The sequence below is a fragment of the Heliangelus exortis genome, chromosome 6, assembly GCF_036169615.1.
Source record: "Heliangelus exortis chromosome 6, bHelExo1.hap1, whole genome shotgun sequence".
NCBI classification, from domain to species: Eukaryota; Metazoa; Chordata; class Aves; order Apodiformes; family Trochilidae; genus Heliangelus; species Heliangelus exortis.
Genome location: NC_092427.1, coordinates 18840608 through 18859098, shown reverse-complemented (window position 1 = coordinate 18859098; position 18491 = coordinate 18840608). Strand labels below are relative to the sequence as shown.

General features: G+C 47.2%; 1 protein-coding gene across 2 annotated transcripts in view; it reads right to left on the bottom strand.

Moving 5' to 3' along the window:
* COL6A2 (collagen type VI alpha 2 chain) overlaps positions 1–13545 on the bottom strand; it is a 28444-nt gene extending 14899 nt beyond the window's left edge. The window contains exons 1-16 of one of the 2 annotated variants that reach the window (XM_071746998.1): positions 13335–13545; positions 8706–8840; positions 7549–8147; positions 6885–6905; positions 6165–6230; positions 5037–5090; positions 4857–4901; positions 4660–4686; positions 4415–4441; positions 4268–4312; positions 3152–3205; positions 2636–2698; positions 2318–2380; positions 1402–1491; positions 499–561; positions 114–176 (exon numbers count right to left, since the gene is read on the bottom strand). In XM_071746998.1, coding sequence (XP_071603099.1) covers positions 114–176; positions 499–561; positions 1402–1491; positions 2318–2380; positions 2636–2698; positions 3152–3205; positions 4268–4312; positions 4415–4441; positions 4660–4686; positions 4857–4901; positions 5037–5090; positions 6165–6230; positions 6885–6905; positions 7549–8147; positions 8706–8811 — 1386 coding nt within the window. In that variant the 5' untranslated portion in view covers positions 8812–8840; positions 13335–13545. The remainder of the gene's footprint in view (positions 1–113; positions 177–498; positions 562–1401; positions 1492–2317; positions 2381–2635; positions 2699–3151; positions 3206–4267; positions 4313–4414; positions 4442–4659; positions 4687–4856; positions 4902–5036; positions 5091–6164; positions 6231–6884; positions 6906–7548; positions 8148–8705; positions 8841–13334) is intronic. The other variant, XM_071746999.1, reaches the window with a different exon arrangement.
* Positions 13546–18491: the final 4946 nt, after the last annotated feature.

Here is an 18491-nt window from a genome sequence, read left to right as displayed (position 1 = left end):
AGAATGTGTGGCAGCAGGTACAGATGTGGCAGGTACAGATGGAAAGCTGAAAGAGCTGCCCTGGATGGCTCTTCTACCCTCCTGGCTATCACTCACCACTGCTTAGTGCTTACCCTTGCTCCTTTGCTTCCAACCTCACCAGGCAGGCCACGAGGACCCTCTGGACCAGGATCTCCCTGTGAGGAAGAGAAAGATATTCTTGGTCCACGATGCCTGTGACGCTGTCTGTGTGCATGGTAGTGCTCCTAAGAGGCATGAGGCTGTTCTCAAATCTGGTGTGTGTGAAGTGTGTCACTGAACATGCCTCCTAGACTCAAGTTTTGATATTCTTTATCCCCTCTGGATCAAGCCCTGTCAGAGGAAGCTGAACTTGCTGGCACAATTGGAGCACACCCATCTGCAGAGCCCAATTGGAAGGACATTTCATGGCTGGGCAGTAGCTCATCACCCACAACAATCCTGTGCATCTTCAATGTTCTGTGCAGTTTCTTTACTCACCCTTTCTCCTTTGGTTCCAGGAGTACCTTTGCTGCCTTTTGTCCCTGGATCTCCACGTCGACCCTTGGCAGACACAGAAAGCCACATAAATGGGATGCAAAGATGGATGCTACCTGGGAAGTGATGCCTGGCTGTCCTGCCTTCTCCATCCTGTCCCAAGAGACATCTCCTTGTCCCCATAGTGAGCGTGTGCCTGTCAGCAGGGTAGCAGGGATGCCCACACTGGCACTGCTTGGAGGATGTTGCTTTTGGGAAGCCACAGCCAGACTATTCTTTCAGGGTGATCACCACAGTGACCACAAACACTTGGTTTGTTCTCTCAGGGTTAAAGATTCAGCTTTATTTCCAGCTCACCTGGTATTGCTTTCCCCTCCAGATCTTGCACAAGGACACAAGCCGTCTGGGCTCTGGGTCCCTGGTGCTTGTGAAGCCATGCTCTTGTGATCTGCCAGGGAACATCCTCTCCAACCCAACCCCCAAATTTTGTGGTGTCCGGTCACACTGGCTTGGGTCTGTGTGGCACCATCAATGGCATGACACAGCTGTGATTTGGTGCTACCATAACAGCTACCAGATCTCAACTCTGTGAGATCCTGTGAGAAGACAGAGGTTTGGGGAATGTTATAGAGTACAGGCAAAGGGTTTCTGGGCAGCCACAGGGGCATTTGTGATTATGTGGGAATATAGGATTCTTCTCTAAGGTGAAATAGTTAACATCAGGCTAAGGATTATGGAGGTACTGCTCTATGAAGATAGGGGAGACAAGACAACATCCATACATCTTTCTGGATGTGGAAAGCAGGACAGGCAGGCTAAATGGGGCATTTTCTCAGAGCTAATCTGTGAAACTGTATCAGATTCCCATGGTGTGCCCCCTGTGCAGAGAGCTCTTCAGATACTTACAGGTTCTCCTTTGGGTCCAGGAGATCCTGCTTCACCTCTCCTTCCCTTAATTCCAGCAGGCCCTTGAGCTCCAGTGTTGCCTGGAAGTCCCTTGGAGAACAAAAAGAAATACAACAGGTTGGAAGAGAGGTCAAGGTGCACACACATACACCTCTTGTCCAGTGTCAAACAGTCTAGCCCTGAACAGACATATGTATGAGAATTATCAAAGGTATGTGCTCCAGCTTTGGAGCTATGTGATGCTAGGTCACCTTTCCTCCATCAGTCAGTGCAAAGGCTTCTCAGCTCTTCCTTACAACATCTGCCCAGCCCTGCCCAAACTTGAAGGGCTATTCCAGCTTCCTCCAGTGTGTCTGAAGTAACTGGCCACTGGCAAAGCAATCCCTTTGGCCATTAATTGTTAAAGTTTACTTACATGAATAAAAACTGCTTGCTAACACTGGAACAGCCAAAAATGCTGAGAAGTCATGAGATCATGGCAGGAGAAACCACAGCCATAGAGGTCCTTTCTACTCAGGGGTAGATGAGAAATGAAGGAAAGATGGAATGCAATGGATTGGCTGGTAAGGGAAACTGTCCTGAGTCTATTTTGCCTGCTTTTCTGTGCTCTGGAAAAACGCTCCAGACCCTTTCTCATTTTGCTCTGGGCAGCTGCTGGGATGTTGCACAGTCCCCTTCCCTGTTGCCCACAGGATGCTACTGACTGTACTGCTGGGGGGACATGTGGTGGGAGACCTCACCCAACCTCCCAGGGGCTCGTGCTTTCTCCCTGCTGGTGGGGTAGTCTACAGAATCACCAGGATGCCTTGGCAAGCAATCTTTTTGCTGCCACTGCCCCAGCTCTGGTTGCCACAACAACTCCATACCACCACTCAGAGTAGGACAATGGAGATACCTGAATCCTGCCTGAACTCACCGGGCTTCCTTTTTCTCCTGGAGGTCCTGGGGGTCCGCTGCGCCCAGGCCGGCCGGCATCTCCCTGAAAGAGCCAGAGAGCAATGGTCATTGCCTGTGCCATCAGCATGTTGCACTAATGTGCACCATGAGGAACCCAAGGAAAAGGGCCAGCAAGGCTCTCTCTTGGGTCCTGTGTCTAGGGATAGGATCTAGAGGCCAGAGCCTTGGTCTTCATGAGTAATGAAAGATTGAAGAGTAAATATGGTCAACAGTGTTCAGCTGTCCCCACTGCTGGCCTCTGCTCACACTGTCTGCTTGCTGTTCAGGGCACTTGTACCTTTATGCCTTCATCTCCTCGTTCACCTTGCTCTCCTGCATCTCCTGGGTAGCCATCAGGGCCCTAGAGAGGGACAGGACAAAGAAGCACATGTTTTGTTGTGGCAGCAAGATGCACTTTCCCTGCAGAGTAACTCAACTGCTTTAGAAAGTTTCTCTAGAGACTGAAATAGTTTTTGCTTGTTTGTAGTGTTGATGAAAGGAAGAGATCCTCCTCCTTCTAATGGTTGGACTTGATCTTAAAGATCTTTTCCAACCAAAATAATTCTATGATTTTTTGTAGATGAGAGGGATGCTGGGGGATCCCAGCTTCCTTCCCATGGAAAGAGGACACAAAAAATTCAGGCTGTGCTCCCTGTTCCAGGAATACCATGACTGGGATAAGATAATGCAACTGGTTTGAAAATGGGCCAGTCACCTCTTGTTGGCCATATCTGTCTGCACGTGCAACTCATTCAACAGCTAAAATTGGGAAGATACATCTGATGTGCCTAATGAAAAAGTAAAGCATTCCTACCTTGTCACCAGGATCTCCCTTGCAGCCTGGTGGCCCAATTCTTCCCAGCTTGCCCTAGAGAAATAACATCAAAAGAAGAAGACAGAGAAGCTGTAAGTATCTGAAGGGAAAATAGAGAAGCTCACTCACCCCCCATGTAATGTGTCCATGTGTTAGACACATCCCTTGAGGTTGGATTTGGCAGCCACTCCTGCCCACCCTTGTGCTGGTCCCTCCATTGCGTATCTCATGTCAGAGAAGCTCTGCATCCCAGGAACAACACTACCTTAGGGATACCAGGAGAGAGTGACAACATTGCTTAGACAGCTTGTCCCAGCTACAGGGTGGTGCGGACTAAAGGACTTCAGTGTTTGGGACCTTCAGAGGGGAAATGGAGGAGCAGGAAGAAGAACTGGTATCTCACAGATGTGCTTGGGCTGCATATATGAGAAAGTGATGTAGAAATAGTTAAAGGACCTAGTTGAAATAATATATATTTAAATAAGTAATTGACAGTTCACTGATTGACTGCTTAAGAGAAATTAATTTAAGAGTAAATACAATAAGATGAGGGAACAATTAGATATTATAAACAGGAACTTTGAATTGAGTTGGGCAATCAGTCCAAGGAACCATGTGGATGGCGTGTGGACCTAAGGGAGGTCGTGGCCTTCTGCACTCACCACAGAGGAGATTGAGGATTTCAGGGACTTTATTACAAGCTACTGGGCTTTAGGGCTTGAATATTAAGAACAAGCAGTAGCTCAAAGATGAATTTTCATAATCTGTGATGAAGTGCTTTGAAACCCGAATTTCTGCCCAGCTTTCTGTGTACGAGGCCTGCAGGGGTCAGTAGCACTTCAAATGAGAAATCTCCACCCAGATGATCCAGCCCCGCCACATCTAGCTCCTGCAGAGAGCTTGCAGCGTGGCCTGGATTAATTCATCCCCAGCCAGCTCAGTCATCTATCTCTACAGGACACACAGAACAATGTGCAAATAAACTCTGAGAAACCCCAGTTAGAACAAAAAGGTCGTATGTGGGGTGGGAGAAACAAAGCCACCCGTGGAAACAGGGGTGGTCGAATAAAAGGAACGATAGCAGTGACATTACAGGGTGCTCCCCAGGGGTGTTACCTTCTGTCCATCAGTGCCGTTCCTGCCTGCCAGACCAGCAGCACCCTGGGATCAAGGGGGAAAAAAAGAGGGGTGGGTAATCTGGTAACACACACTCAAGGGCTGGTAGCTGGGACAACATGGGAGTTAGGAAAGGTCCTTTCTTACCCTCCGCCCATCGGATCCGATCTCGCCCTGGGGGAGAAGAGGACAGAGTCAGCCAGTCTGCCTGCAGCCCTCCCACCCATCTACATCTAATACCAGCACCATTTCACAAGGCCAGGAGCAATGCCTGAAGGAGAAGACAGGCTTTGGGATGCCCCTGGAAATCCCTCCCCATGTCCACATTTACGTATTACTCCTTTTCCCATGCCCAAGTGCCCAGACGCACCATTTGATCTCTTCTTTCTCACCTTCTCTCCTTTCAGCCCTGGGACACCCTAGACCAAAAGAAAAGAAAAGAAGAAAAATTCTGTATTAGTGCCTATGGATAACCAGGAGGAGAGTCAGTGGCATACAGGGGGTCTTGGGTGGGAAACAGGCAGGTCCCTCTGCCTCACCAAAAATTAATGAATGCCAAGACTTCAGTCACCAGGTGTGGGATTCTTACCTTAGGACCTGGGTATCCAATTGGACCTTCAATACCAGGGTCACCCTAAAGGAAGAAGACACAGAAAGTTAGCTTGGGTTTGTTCCATTTAGCTTGAGTGCAGCAGAGATGTGGTCCCAGCTAAGGCAGGGGCAGCACTGCTGGCTCTGGCAAGGGGGAAAGGGATGTTCCACAACTCACCTGTCGTCCCTTCAGCCCAGGAGAGCCTGGCTCACCCATGTTCCCCTTTGCACCCTAAGGAAAGGAAAAAAAAACCCACTAATGTAAGTCAGGGCTTGGTGCTGACTGTGAGGAAATGGACATTTCTGGGAGCATCCGCTGCTGACAGAGCTTGGGGCAATGTGCTGGCAGACCAGGACCTGCTTTATTCTGAGGAAAGTGTGTATGGGGAGTGGGACCCCCTGCCCTACTGAGCACCCCACCACTGACTTGCTTCTGTTGTCCTCAGGTGCTGAAGGTGCTGATGGTGGCTGCCATTGCCAACACTTGGCTGCCACTGCACTGCTGCCAGTGCCTCAGCCTTGGCATGGACATGAGGAGACACTGGTGACATAGATATCTTTAAAGGATTTAGTTGAAATTATATAGGTTTAAATAAGTAATTGTTAGTTTATTGCTTGACTGCTTAAGAGGAATTCATCTAAGGCTATATACAAGAAGATGAGGGAACAATTAGACATTAGAAACAGGAACTTTGAATTTAGCTGGGCAATCAGCCCCAGGAACCACGTGGAACTGTTTAGCTCTGCCAGTGTCCCTGGAGTGAATTTTGCTGATTATAATATGAAAACCACACCTCCAGAATTTAAGGTATCTGTCTCTGCTTGAAGACCCCCACCCACTGAGTCTGGGCAGGAGAATTAAAATGTACTGTCTCTTTAAATCAATATAGAGAAAATTTTAACCAATTGTATGTAAGTATTAGAGAGTGATTACCAATAAAAATTGTATGCATTTCATATGTTAATAAATGGATTATGATTATTATAAATATTGTAACTTCTCCATGTTAGGTAGGCTAGTTTTTTGGGATTCCCACCCAGCCCCACATCCCATGCACACAAAGGAATTAAACAAATTCTAACTGGACTCTCTGTACTATTGGCATGCACACTGGGTAAAAGAGCCCACTAGTTTTTGGGACAACAAGGGTTCTGGCTGTGTGCTCCCCTCACTGCAGCACGGAGGTTTCCCAGGGTCAAGTCAAATGCTGGGGAGTTATTTTGCACCCTGATATTGTGCCTGTGAAGTCTGCTGCAGCTGAGGTGGAATCTAGGGATTCTCTTCCCATGGGTTAGGGTAACTTACCTTTTGCCCTCGGTATCCTTTGGGGCCAGGCGGACCTGCAATCTCCAGGCAGCTCATCTTGTAGCACTGAAATACACCAAGTTAACTCAGAGGTGTAACCATGATGCTGCACCTGAAGCTGGGCTCTGTGTTGTGGCTCTTCATGCACCTCTTCTCTGCCACCACAGTGCTAAAAGCTACTCTGGGTCCAGCCGGGGTAGGGTTGAAGCAGCAAGAAGCATGCAGGAAAATGTTGCCCATAAATGAAAATCAGAAAGGTTTAGCAAGCACTTTTGTTGAGCCTTGACTCTGAAAGAACAAGGCTGCTAAGCCTCAGGTGAGGGGGAGTGGGTGGGTTTGCTCTTCTGGGGCTATCAGAGGAGGTGAGTGCCTTTCAGAGCACTTCTCCTGTGTACAGCAAATCCTCTGCAAGTGATACCAGCAGGTCAAGAGCTTTCAGCGTGTGCAGCACCTATAAAACATGCCTCTAAAGTGATGAAATTAGTCTTTTCAGACAGACAGAATTCATTACAAGTCCAGGGTGGCATTTTGACTAGCAGGTAAGGGGACAGGTTCCTTGGCTCTGCAATTATCCAGAGGTGGGAAGCAAGAACCCATCCCACACAGCTCCACGTGAAATCTGCCCTGCTACTTTGAGGTACGTGCTGGTCTGCTTTATGTGAGGCAACTCAAATATGGGTCTTGTGGCAAAGTCATAAAGATGCTGCATGATACACTCACCTCTCCATAGGCTTCATGTTTCTGCAAAGGAGAAAAGAGGATGAACAGAATCAGTTAAGGTGGTCAGTCCTGAGACAAAAACATCGCACCAATGGAAATGGCAAAGCAGAGGAGGTGGTAAAGGTCCTGTGGCTTTAAATATGTTCTCAGTCCTTGATCAGTGGTGCCTCACAAGGGCAGTCTCAAAAACCATGCTGATGGTGAGCACGTCTCAGTGCTGCACACTCTTCCTGGATAGGGGAGCAGGATGGGGTATGGGTCTGGAGTTCAACAAGAGCCAGGACTAGGGTAGCAGCCTGCCCAGACATGCTAGGAACATAGGCACAACCAAGGAGTCCTGGTCCTAGAATCATAAAAGTTGGAGAAGACCTCTAAAATCATTCAATCCAACCATAAATCCAACACTCCCACACCAACTAAACCGCATCAAGCACCAAGAAACAAGGGAAATCAGAGATGCACAGGACTCCATTTGGCCCAGAAGTGCTGAAAGGCTATGAAGCAGGAAGAAAAACAAAAAGGGGCCTTTTCCCTGACAGAGGCGCTCTCTAGAGTCCTGTAAAAACCCACCAGGAGGCCGCTCAGAAAGCATCCTCCCCTCTGCCTGCTCTGCTTCTCCTGTTTCCCCCCTTCCTCTCCCTGTACTTCGGGCAGCAGTCCATACCATAGCCTGGATTATCCTCTCGATGGTGTTCACATCGATGTCCAGGCTGTTTGGCTGCGTGATGGCGTAGTTGTTGCGGTACAGCTCATGCGGGAGGTTGGCGATCTCCCTCAGGCCCTGCTCGTAAACCTTCTCACTGGGGGCCACTGCAAAGAGCTTGATCCCCACATCTCTCGCCCTCTCTGCCTGCATCTTCATCCCCCCACAGGGGCTGCCGGTGACATGGCCATCGGTGATGACTACGGCAAAGTTCACTCCTGAGGCCATCTGGGTCTGGATCTGCTCGGTCATGTTGGAGATGGCACAATCCGTGAAGGTGCCCCGACCAAGGTAGTTGATTGCAGACAGTCTGGGTAGGTAAATGTCCTTGCTGCTTGTTAAAGGGCTGTAAATTTCTACTACGTCTGAGTAATGAAGGCCACCGAACTGCCAAGTGATATAGACTTGGTTCTGGTAGAGCTCAGCCTCCAGTTTATCGATGAAGATGGGGATGAACCGCTTGATCTGATCCACGAGGCTCTGGATAGGCACAGTCTGCAGAGCCACACTCTCTGAGGTGTCAATGATGAAGTACACATTGATGGGGCAGTTCTTCTTTTCTGTATGGAGACAATCATTCAGAGAATGTCAGAGAACTTCGTGCACCACTAAATGAATGCCCTGCCAGCCAGGCTGCTGCTTGCTCATTTTCAGAAAGATCAGACCCAAATGCAACACTGGAAAAAGCACAAGTCGCACCCAGATCTGGGGGCAACCTCTGTGTTACAGTCAGATGACTCTCCAGTCCAGGACTTCAAAATCCTCAAAATCTGCTCAGTACTGAATCAGTCTTGAAAATCTTGCCATTTTTTGTGAAATTTCGTGGGACATCCATTTTCTGATATTAGATAGGAGAAGTGGCCACTGGCAGACCTCATCTCTTCAACTTCTACCTCTTTGCCCTCCAATAGAAACCCAGAAACAGGAGTTTGGGTGGAAGACATCATTCCCTACAGACAGATTGTTCCCCCAGGGCACTGCTCAGGAGGGTGAAGGGCCAGGACAGATGTAAGACTGTCAATTCCTTGCCATCAGGCTCTACAACTAAGCATGACCATTGCTCTCAGACAGCCTACTTCCTACAAAGAAGAGAGACACACAAATTATCTGGTTAATACCTGCACAGGAGGTAGGACTGACATCTCCAGAATCCCCATCAAACTGAGCATGGAGAGGAACTAGAGCCACACAAAGAAGCGCGGAAAAAACAGCTTGTCGGAACATCTCAGAAGTTTATCTGGTTATTTTAATACCTGTGGGAAAACACAAATTACAAGTTAAGCACGATACACAACCTCCTAGCTCTGCTGAGAAGACACAAAACCATCCAGTGCTCCTTTTACACCCTGTCTGTGACCTCTCCCATCACCATGACACATCTCTGCATCACTCACGAATGTAGATTTTTATATTGACTTGAAAGCTAAGCCATTGAAATATTTCCTTTGTTGGAGCATGGATGAATGAATTAAAATTGCTTTAATTTCTCTTTCAGTCTGAAGAAAGGGGTCAGGTGGTGGAGCTATGGACAGTGCATCAGGATGTTCTGATTTCATGCTTTCTCTCCAGGTGTGTCTGGCTGCTTCATGCCCATATTGACTCCATCACCTCTGACCCACATAACCATCTGTGTCCCTCTCTTTTCTTCCTTGGCCAGACCTTTAGCCTTTCCACCTCTGGCTCACCCTGTGGGTCTGGTGATGCCTGCACATACAATCGAGGTAGGAAATCCCTTGCTTAATAGGGCTGCTTTGAAGTCCACATGGCCCATGGAGTGAGGGCATGAATAAACAAGCACTTAAAGAAACATCTTTAGCATTCAAGCCATCACTGGGTCCCTGAGGTCCAGCTGCACATGGGAGTGTATTTTGTGTGGAGAACTGTATTTTGTGTAGTAGAAAAATTAGAGATCTATTCTGAAAAGTTCCTGACAATGTATATGCAGAGGAACCCAGGCTTTGGAAGGATATCCACAGACAAAACTCAAGTGGCTCTTATCAACAGCAAAGAAGACAGAGGAAGAGGCAATGCTTGACAGCACCACTAACCAGGATGGCTCCTCAGTGGCACACAGACCAAATTGTAGCATACACACTTTTCTTGGTGGTCAGCTCAACACAACCCAAATAGTAGCATTGATACTTTGCTGCTTGGTGGCCCATGCAACAGAAACCAAACAGGGACACATGAGATATCTGTTATGAAAAGAAAGCCTGAGTCCAGTACAGAAAGAGAGCTTCTTTCCTCAACTGAATTTTTTTTGGGGGGGTAGTTCTTGAAAGAGTCCAAGGCTGGAATGGACATGGAGTGCAGTGGGTTGTATTGGCAGTGCAAGTTATAGCAATGCAGAGGAGCTGGTGCCTCAGTTGCACAAGAAAAGGCATTACCTGAGGAATACAGACAGCTCAGCTTCCCATGTATCTCACTTGAGCGTTCTCCATGTGGTGACCAGCTATTCCCTGGTGGGACATATCCTGTTCCAGTTTCCAGTGCAGGGTGCTGCGCACAACAGGCTTCTGCAACTGGTTTGTTCTAGAAAGGCCAGTTTGGCACAGTGACACAGACATCCTGACAACAGTGACAGCCTTCCTCCTTACAAAGGTTTGTGCATATGCTGAGAAGCCTGCAAGAGCCAGTGCTCAGGCTGAATTTTAGACAGGGAAGGAGAAGCTCTCATGCTCTTTGGAGATCCCCTGGGGGAAGGGGACAAGTGGTACAGAGATCAGAAAGGTTCAGGAACACCAACTCGAGCTTCACAGACGTGGCTCAGTACGGCCCTCTGCCATTAAGGGCCTCTCATCTGTCTCCAGGTCAGCACTCAGATGTTCCTACCAAGTAGTTCATGGGTCTTTTTCCTCCCTCTCCAACTAAAGGAGGCTGCACAGCTCTTTGCAAAGAGACTTGACTGTAGCCTTGTGAAGTCCCTGCATGGGGAAGTGAGGCTTAATTTTCACTGTGATGCAAAGAACAGGAGCAGGCTCATAAAGATATTTACTCAAAGGGTATTTTACTTAAAATAACTCTTTCTCCCTGTAGCCTTATTAAAGGCTTCCTTCATCTTATTTGCCCTCCACAAAGAACAGCTGCAGAAGGTTCTGATCTCCTGTAGGACTCAACAGCTTGGTACCTTCAGACAGCATCACCATTTTGGAGCCAGTCTTAGAGATGGCTGAGGAGGCTGGAGGCTTTCGGAGAAGCTGGGAGCAGTGCAGGCTCTGGCCAAGTGTCTGACTCACAGATCACTGTGTCCTGAGCTTAACCACCTCCTCCCTGCTGCATGTGTGGGTGAAGGGCTGCTGTGGCCAGGGCCAGCTTTGGAACAGGACTCTGCCTGTGGACCAAGAAGGCACCATGGCCTTTGCCTCTACACTGGCACAGTTGCAAAGTAGAAGAGTGACAGCCAAAAACACAAGCCACACCTCACTTCTTTGTGGTCCTGTTGCACAGTCTTCTCTATTCCACTCTTTTGCAGGCACTCTGTGTCTCTCAGAGGGATCTCAGTGCCTGAAGCTACATTAATCTGCTTTTCCACCATCCCACCTGGATATCAGTAAGGGGACACATAGTGGGAAGGCTGTTAAAGACCCCTCTCCCCATCTAAGGGGTCTCCAAGGCTGGGACAACAGTGCCTATTTTGTATTCCTCAGATGAAATACTGAATGGAAACCCCAGATTTCACAAAAATTTATATTTCAGACTAACCCATTTCTGCATGTTGAAGACAATTTTTGAACACAAACAGTCCAGAAAACTGATGGAAAGAACAAACTGGGAACTGACTCATTACATTTGGATACTTGGGTTTGTCCATCCTGTTCTTCCTTCACCTCCCTCTCTCTGCAAGAACAGAACCAGGATACTGGAGGGCTCACAAGGCCTTACAAAGTTTTCTCTGGAAATTTCCTTCCTCCAACATTTATACTGTGAGTGATGCATTTCTTTCCCTGTGAGATGCTCACAAAGAAAAAAACAACAGGGAACCTTGAGCAGTGGTTTTAGGTCCACTGGACAGATTTTGAGGGCACCATCTTGCACCATCCTCCCTGCACATAGAGCTCTGCTGCTACCTAATGGCTCAGGTGCTCAGCAGAAAAATGCACGGTTCTGTCTGCTGCTCCCACATGACCAGGCTGTTAACCACACAACTCCAAAAGTACATGAGGTTATCTACACAGAGCCCCTCAAAAACAATAATCTTGCAGGAGAACCTGAGTTCTCTGCTTGTGAGTACCTATTTCCATCCCAAGCAACAGCACTATATGTAATATTATGCCAAACTAAAGACTTCATACACTCAGAGAGTAGTTTTTGTTGGAAGGGACCTTAGAGGTCATCTAGTCCCAACCTCTGAGACACCTCCCACCAGACCAGGTTGCTCCAAGCCCCATCCAACCTGGCCTTGAACACTTTCAAGGGTTGGGCAGCCACAGCTCCTCTGGGCAACCTGGGCCAGTGTTTGACCAGTCTCACAGCAAAGAATTTCTTCCTAAGATCTCATTTAAATCTCCCCTTTTTCAGCTTAAAATGATTCTGCCCTTGCCCAGTGACTTCATGCCCTCATACAAGGTCCCTCTCCAGTTCTTCTACAGCCACTTCAGCTACTGGAAGGCTGCTATAAAGTATCCCTGGAGCCTTCTCTTCTCCAGAATGAACAACCCCAACTTTCTCTTTCAAATATGCAAATTCCAGCTGTGTTATTTGTGCTTCCACAAATCATTAGCAGACCAATTTGTTCTGAATACAGTAGAAAGGTCACCTCGTGTGCCTGGCAAGGAAGAGCCATGGTCTCACACTGATATTATTTGAGTTTTTTCTAGCATACTGTGTATTTCTCCTCCAACACCACAACGCCTACTGTAGCTGAGCAAACTATCCCCAAATTTATAAAAATTCTTGGCATGCAGAGAGAATTTCAGCGTTTGTCACTGTCCCCTGTCCTCTGTCCCTGGGGACACCTCCTGGGGGGAAGGTTTCCTCAGATCTTCCCTGAGCCCAGCTCTTCTCCCGCTCTCCCAGGACTTCAGGCAGGGAAAGCCCAAGCCATAGGAAAGCTGTGGGGGGAGCAGCTCCCTCCGGACCTCTCCTGTTCCTGGGCAATGCTGCAGCTCCTGGAGCTTCAGCTCTGGCAATCAGAAACCTCTGGGTTCAGCATCCATGCAACCCCCCGTCCCCCTCAAAACAGAGCAGACCCCAGAAGGCAAGCATAAGGTGCTGAACGTTCTTGTTACCCCCAAAAAAGCTTGAAACTAGGAGACATGAATGACAGGTATCTCCTCTAACCCTTATCTTCTGAAATCCCCAAATCAAAGAGGGATCATGCAGCAGAGCTGGGCTTGCTGCTGCTGTGGCCATCAGCTCCAGTGGAGATGGTCAACTTGGTTGCCTCAGGGAAGAATTTGGTTCAACAGGTCCCATCCCCCCACCTCACCCTAGGGATTTTCAAGACCTCTGGCCCTGGCAGGTGAGAGTCCTCGACTCACCCTAACCCCACCTGGAACAAAAAAACTTGGTGGAAAACACTCGAAGTGGCCAAAACCTGAAAGCAATGGGAAAACAGATCCTGTCTTAAGGCAGGTACCGTGTAAACACGCTGTGCCTGAAGCGAGCAGCTTTCTGCAGAGCCCGGGAGCAGCAGCGGGGAGGGGGGGGAGCATCCTGGAACTCCGGACCTTGGCTCCTGGACCCCTGCAGCTGGAGAACCCTCCGGGGAAAGCCGCACCAATGCCGGAGAGGAAAACTCTACCTACCTGGAAAACGGAGCATCCAAGTTTTCCTCCGAAAAGCCTCAGAAATGACAAGAAAACGACTTCATGGGCTCGCTGATATCAAGAAGGCTCCGGCATCTCCGAGGGAAGGGGGGAGCTGCCGGGTTCTGGGTGCTGGGGCGTGCGGAGGAGCGGGTGGGAGCAGCAGAGGCGTCCCCAGCCCAGTCCCTCTGGTCCCTGGCAGGCTGGACCTGCTTTCTGTGTTCCTCCTCCTCCCAAATCAGGCAGGACCTCCTCTGTAGTAGCTTTAGGCATCCACGGAGAGTCACTGTGGGTCTATGGACACCTCCGGAGGGTCCCCTCCCACCGCTCCGCTCCCAGGGCAGATGCTGGGCTGGGGCGAGGTTGTCAGCTTTGGAGCTGAAAGCAATTTTGTTTGGAATAAGCTGGAAGGAGTCACACTTTTCCATGATGAGAGGCCCCTTTTCGTGGTTGGCATTGCTGTCCCAGGTATTTATACCATCAAATAGCATTCCTCTTTCTTTCGCCCCCTACCCCCCCTCATCCTCCTCCTTTTCTCATCCTGGTAGCGTGTCCTCAGTGGAAAAAGTAAAACAAGAACATTTCCAAAAAAAGAGCAACTTGCATCTTAGGCTTTGCAAGATTCCAAGTCTTGCTCAGAGTCATCCCAAGTTTTAGTACTACCTCTTTCTATTGATTAATTTCTGAGTTTTGGTTTTCGGTGTTATTGAGTTGGAGTTTGGCTCAGGTTTGTAAATTTATTTTTAATTTCAGAGGCAATTTTTAGCTCTGCTAAATGAAAAACAAGGACAAATGTCCCATCAAAATGTGGAGTACAGCAATGGCCCTCAGGAACGTGGCCTGTTATCCCTTGACCTATGAATTTCTGTCTCCAAAGTTTTGTGTAAATGGGCATTGCGAAGGGGCCAGGATCTGGTCACAGCTGCCAGACAAGGTCATCACAAGGGGAAATCCAATTTGACTCTCACTCTACTGACTCCCAAGTAGTGACAAAAGCAAAGGCTTCTTCTCAAGAAATCTCAGACCAAGCTGCTAACCCACCAGCCCTGACCAACAGGAATGACCATTTCTAGAGTATCTTCTGTGTCAGCATCTTCACCAGGAGTTCTCTGACAGACTTGTTAAGTTTACAGTTGGACTTGATGATCTTAAAGGTCCTTTCCAACCTAAATGGTTCTGTGATTCTATGATACTCAAGCATAACCTATAGGAACCATAACCATAAGCCAGAACTTTACAAGCTCATGTCCCTGTTCATCCCAAAGCCCAGAAGCAGCAGGACTCCCTCTGCAGCAAGGGGACACTGAAGAATATGCATAGCTGAGGAACAAGGAATCTCTCAACAGTTCCTTGGAAGAACAAGTAAGGACTTTTTGGGAACATCCCTTTCCAGTGGCACTCCTGCAGCTCTAAATGCTCTTCCTCTGGAGCATCTTTGGTCTGGCTTCTGATGGCAGTGATTTACTGGACAACACAAGAGATGTCTAGTCAAGGCATTCACCTTCTAGTTACCCAGTAGACACATCACATACCAGGACATTTCTCTGGCCTACATTGCTATGTCCAAGACCTGTTGTGTCCATGACTACCCATCAGCTTTTAAGCTATGTTTAGAGTGTCTATTTCTAGGTGAACCTTCCACTACAGAAGCTTTTTCTCCAGTAACATTTCTTATCACAAACACCTGGACAGCACATCTGTCTCCTACATGGCTGGATAGTGCCCAAAGTGTAGAAAAGAGGAGAGCACAGGCCCACACCTTCCTGCCTCCCCTTCCTCCTTGTAGACTTGGGAACAGAGTCTTTCATTTGCAATTTCTTTACCAGAGGACCTAAAGACTTTTAACTTCCTGCATGTGCCTCTTGAATTTTCTCATGTCAAATCAAAACCTGTTCCTGCAGCTTGACATGACATAATGCCTTGACCCCAAGAGGATACTCAATAAAAAAGATTAACTTGGTCTTTCTCACTTACCTAGGCATCTGTTTTAATTTTCTTCACACCTCTGTCATAGATGGCTTCATGTGGCAAGTCCATTTCTGATGTTGGGGTGGGCTGACATACAGCACACTGAGGTGGCAGAGTGTCTTCTTTACCTAGAAATTCAGACAGAAGAACCTCAAAACAAGATGCTGCTCTTTTTTTTTCTGAATTTGTTGGGCTTTTTTACCATCTTCTTTTAAACCTGGTGGCATTAAAGGCCTGAGGCAGTTCTTAGTAATTGAGTTTTCATTCTTGTGAATGGGGTGAAAACATAGGAAGCTGTAGAGAAAAATGGATGTGCTGCGGGAACTGACCCAGTACCAACATTTTATCCATCATCTTCTTTCTTCACTGCAAGGGGAATCTAGATGGACAAAGGCATTTCTTTCTGCGTGCAGTGATCCTCTTTGGTACACAGTGCTCAATATATATATATATATGTATTAGAAGGTCTGTCCTTTTCCATTTTCCTTTCCATTTTCCTTTCCTTTCCATTTTCCTTTCCTTTCCTTTCCTTTCCTTTCCTTTCCTTTCCTTTCCTTTCCTTTCCTTTCCTTTCCTTTCCTTTCCTTTCCTTTCCTTTCCTTTCCTTTCCTTTTTTCCCCTCTTCTTCCAGTGGAACTGCAAATCTCACAGGAAGATTATTCCAGAGAATGTGCCTGGGCATGGATTGGTTGCTCACCCCACATGTATCTGACCTTCATACGGTTATCACTGCTCACCAAACACACAATGTACTGCACAGATGTTTAGTATTCAATTACATTTGAAATGGAGAGAAGGGAAATGGAAAAAGTTGAAGACTAGAAAGAAGAAATAAAACTACTCAATTTTCTGCTCTCCTCTGTGACTCTATGGAGTCTGAAGTAAAGGAATCAGTCAGGCACAGAGGGATCATTTACATCCCCTTGTTGACTTCGGTGTGATTTATAATATGTTTAGTTGGTACTTTGTAAACTCTGTAGCTGCTCCTTTTTTTTTTTTTTTTCCTACATCTGACTTGTAGCCCCTAATAAAATGTAATGTCCTAGTTTTAAATCACAGGCAGGCATTTGAAACAGCTTTATGGGACTGCTGTGATTCTTTGGAAAACAGCTACTGCCATTTCTTTCTATCTGTCTGCAAATGTATCCACCCTTCATGAGATTCTGAGATTATAAAGTGGCCTCCAAGGGTCTTGTTCTCTAAACATGTGAAGAGAACCAAAACCAAGGCCAAGATTGTTAAGAGCTTACTGAATACAATGAATGCTGATTTTCAAATATTTGTAAGTATGTGGTTAATAATCTCAGCATCTTCACTGACGACAAACAGAAGGATGGATTTTATGCCCTTTTGCAGCTGCTATTTTCTGAATTTTTTTCTTCCTAACTCTTCCTAACTTCCTAAAAGTTCATATAATGCATTTGTATTGCTTTCCCCCAACAGGAAAAACCCTGCTCCTCTGAGGCTCAGGGTTGTACTTCTCATTTTTCGCTCCTGACTTCTCTCATCACTGTCAGTGCCACCATCTTGCAGTCCCTACAGACGAGGCTGCCTCCAGCCTTCTCATTTTCAGCCAATTCTTCCCTTTGTTTGAGTAACAGGTCCAAAAGGGCATCTTCCCTAGTTGGTTCACTCCTCATGGAATTGCCTTCAAACCATTCCAGAAAGAATGTGGTGGCCATCCCCAGCCACACAGCTCCCCGAGCAGATACTGAGGTGGTTAAGTCCCACTCACAGTCCCCAGGCTTGTGGCTGTACACATTCCTCCAAATGCCTGAAGAAAACTTCACCCACCTCCCTCTCTTCGTCAGGAGCTCTGCAGCAGAGCCCTAACACACCATCACCTGTGCTGGTCCACTATCTGATCCTCACTGATCTTTTTGCAGACACTGGGTATAGGCTCTGAGGTGTCCCTGGCAGGTTGTGTTCATCCTTACCACTTCCCAGAAGACATCTATTGAAGAAACAAAAGAAAAAAAAAAAACTCAAACAATCCACATTTATTTTTCTAGATTAACCCAGCTCATGTACATGTGCAACAGCCCCCACTGTGTTTGACATTCCTGAATTGTGGTAAAATGAGACATAAAGAGAAATCTTTCTGAAGAAAATAGCAAATGCTCATCGGATACCATATTTTAGGAGTATTTCCTGGGATTTGGGCCATTTAAACTAACTGCTCCAGGATGTTTAGAGCCATCATGAACACACCAGTGTGATTTGAGGCTACACATACTTTTTCCTACTTTACCACTAGAATATTAACTTTTAAGTCCCCCTATGCTATTGCAGTTCTTATTTACATTGTACCCCATTTTTATACACAGAATTTGCATGCTTGTTAACTGTTGTTTGATGACATATAAGAAAGTATTTCCAAAGGAAATATAAGAAAGGATTTCCAAACCTGCAGCTTTATCAAAGCCTTACTAGACACAGGCCCACATCCTTGTGTTTTTTCACTGGAGCTTGGGATCCTTAGAGGATGATGACATCCTGGGGGCTCTCCATTGTTTAGATACAGTGGTGGGAAAATGAGTAACCAGAAATGGAGGTTGCATTCCTCATCTTTCTGCTGGTCCCACACTGCACAGAATCCAGAGGAGCCTATAGGAATTATCCCTAATGCCACCAGTGGAGTATTAGTGAAATACAGCTTGCTTTTTTCAGGGGGTTTGTGGCCCACAGCCAGCCATGAGCCTGGTTCCCCACCACTGAGGAAATAATCTTCCTGAAGCGTTCCTTTAGAGTTCATTAGTGCAAAGACCCTTGCTTTAGTCCCCTCTGCTCAGGATACTGTTTCCCTAGATTCCTAAGATCAGTTTGAGTGAAGCTGGCTTGAAGAAATGTCAGGGATACTCCAGGGCTGCTGTGCCAAGATGCTCCTGCTGCACAGTTTCTCTGGGGTTTTCAAGTTCGCCTTTTTGAAACCAAGACCATAGTTACAACCTGTAGAATTACTTTGGTTGGTAAAGACCTTTAAGGTCATTCAGTCCAACCATAACCTAACTCTACCAACCATTAACCTAATCCTACCAAGTCCAGTGCCTAAACCTTGACCCTCAGCACCACATCTACATGGCTTTTAAATCCCTCCAGAGATGATGACTCCACCTGGTCAGCTTGTGCCTGGGCCTGACAACCCTTCTGGGGAAGGTATCTTAATATCCAGTCCAAACCTCCCCTGGT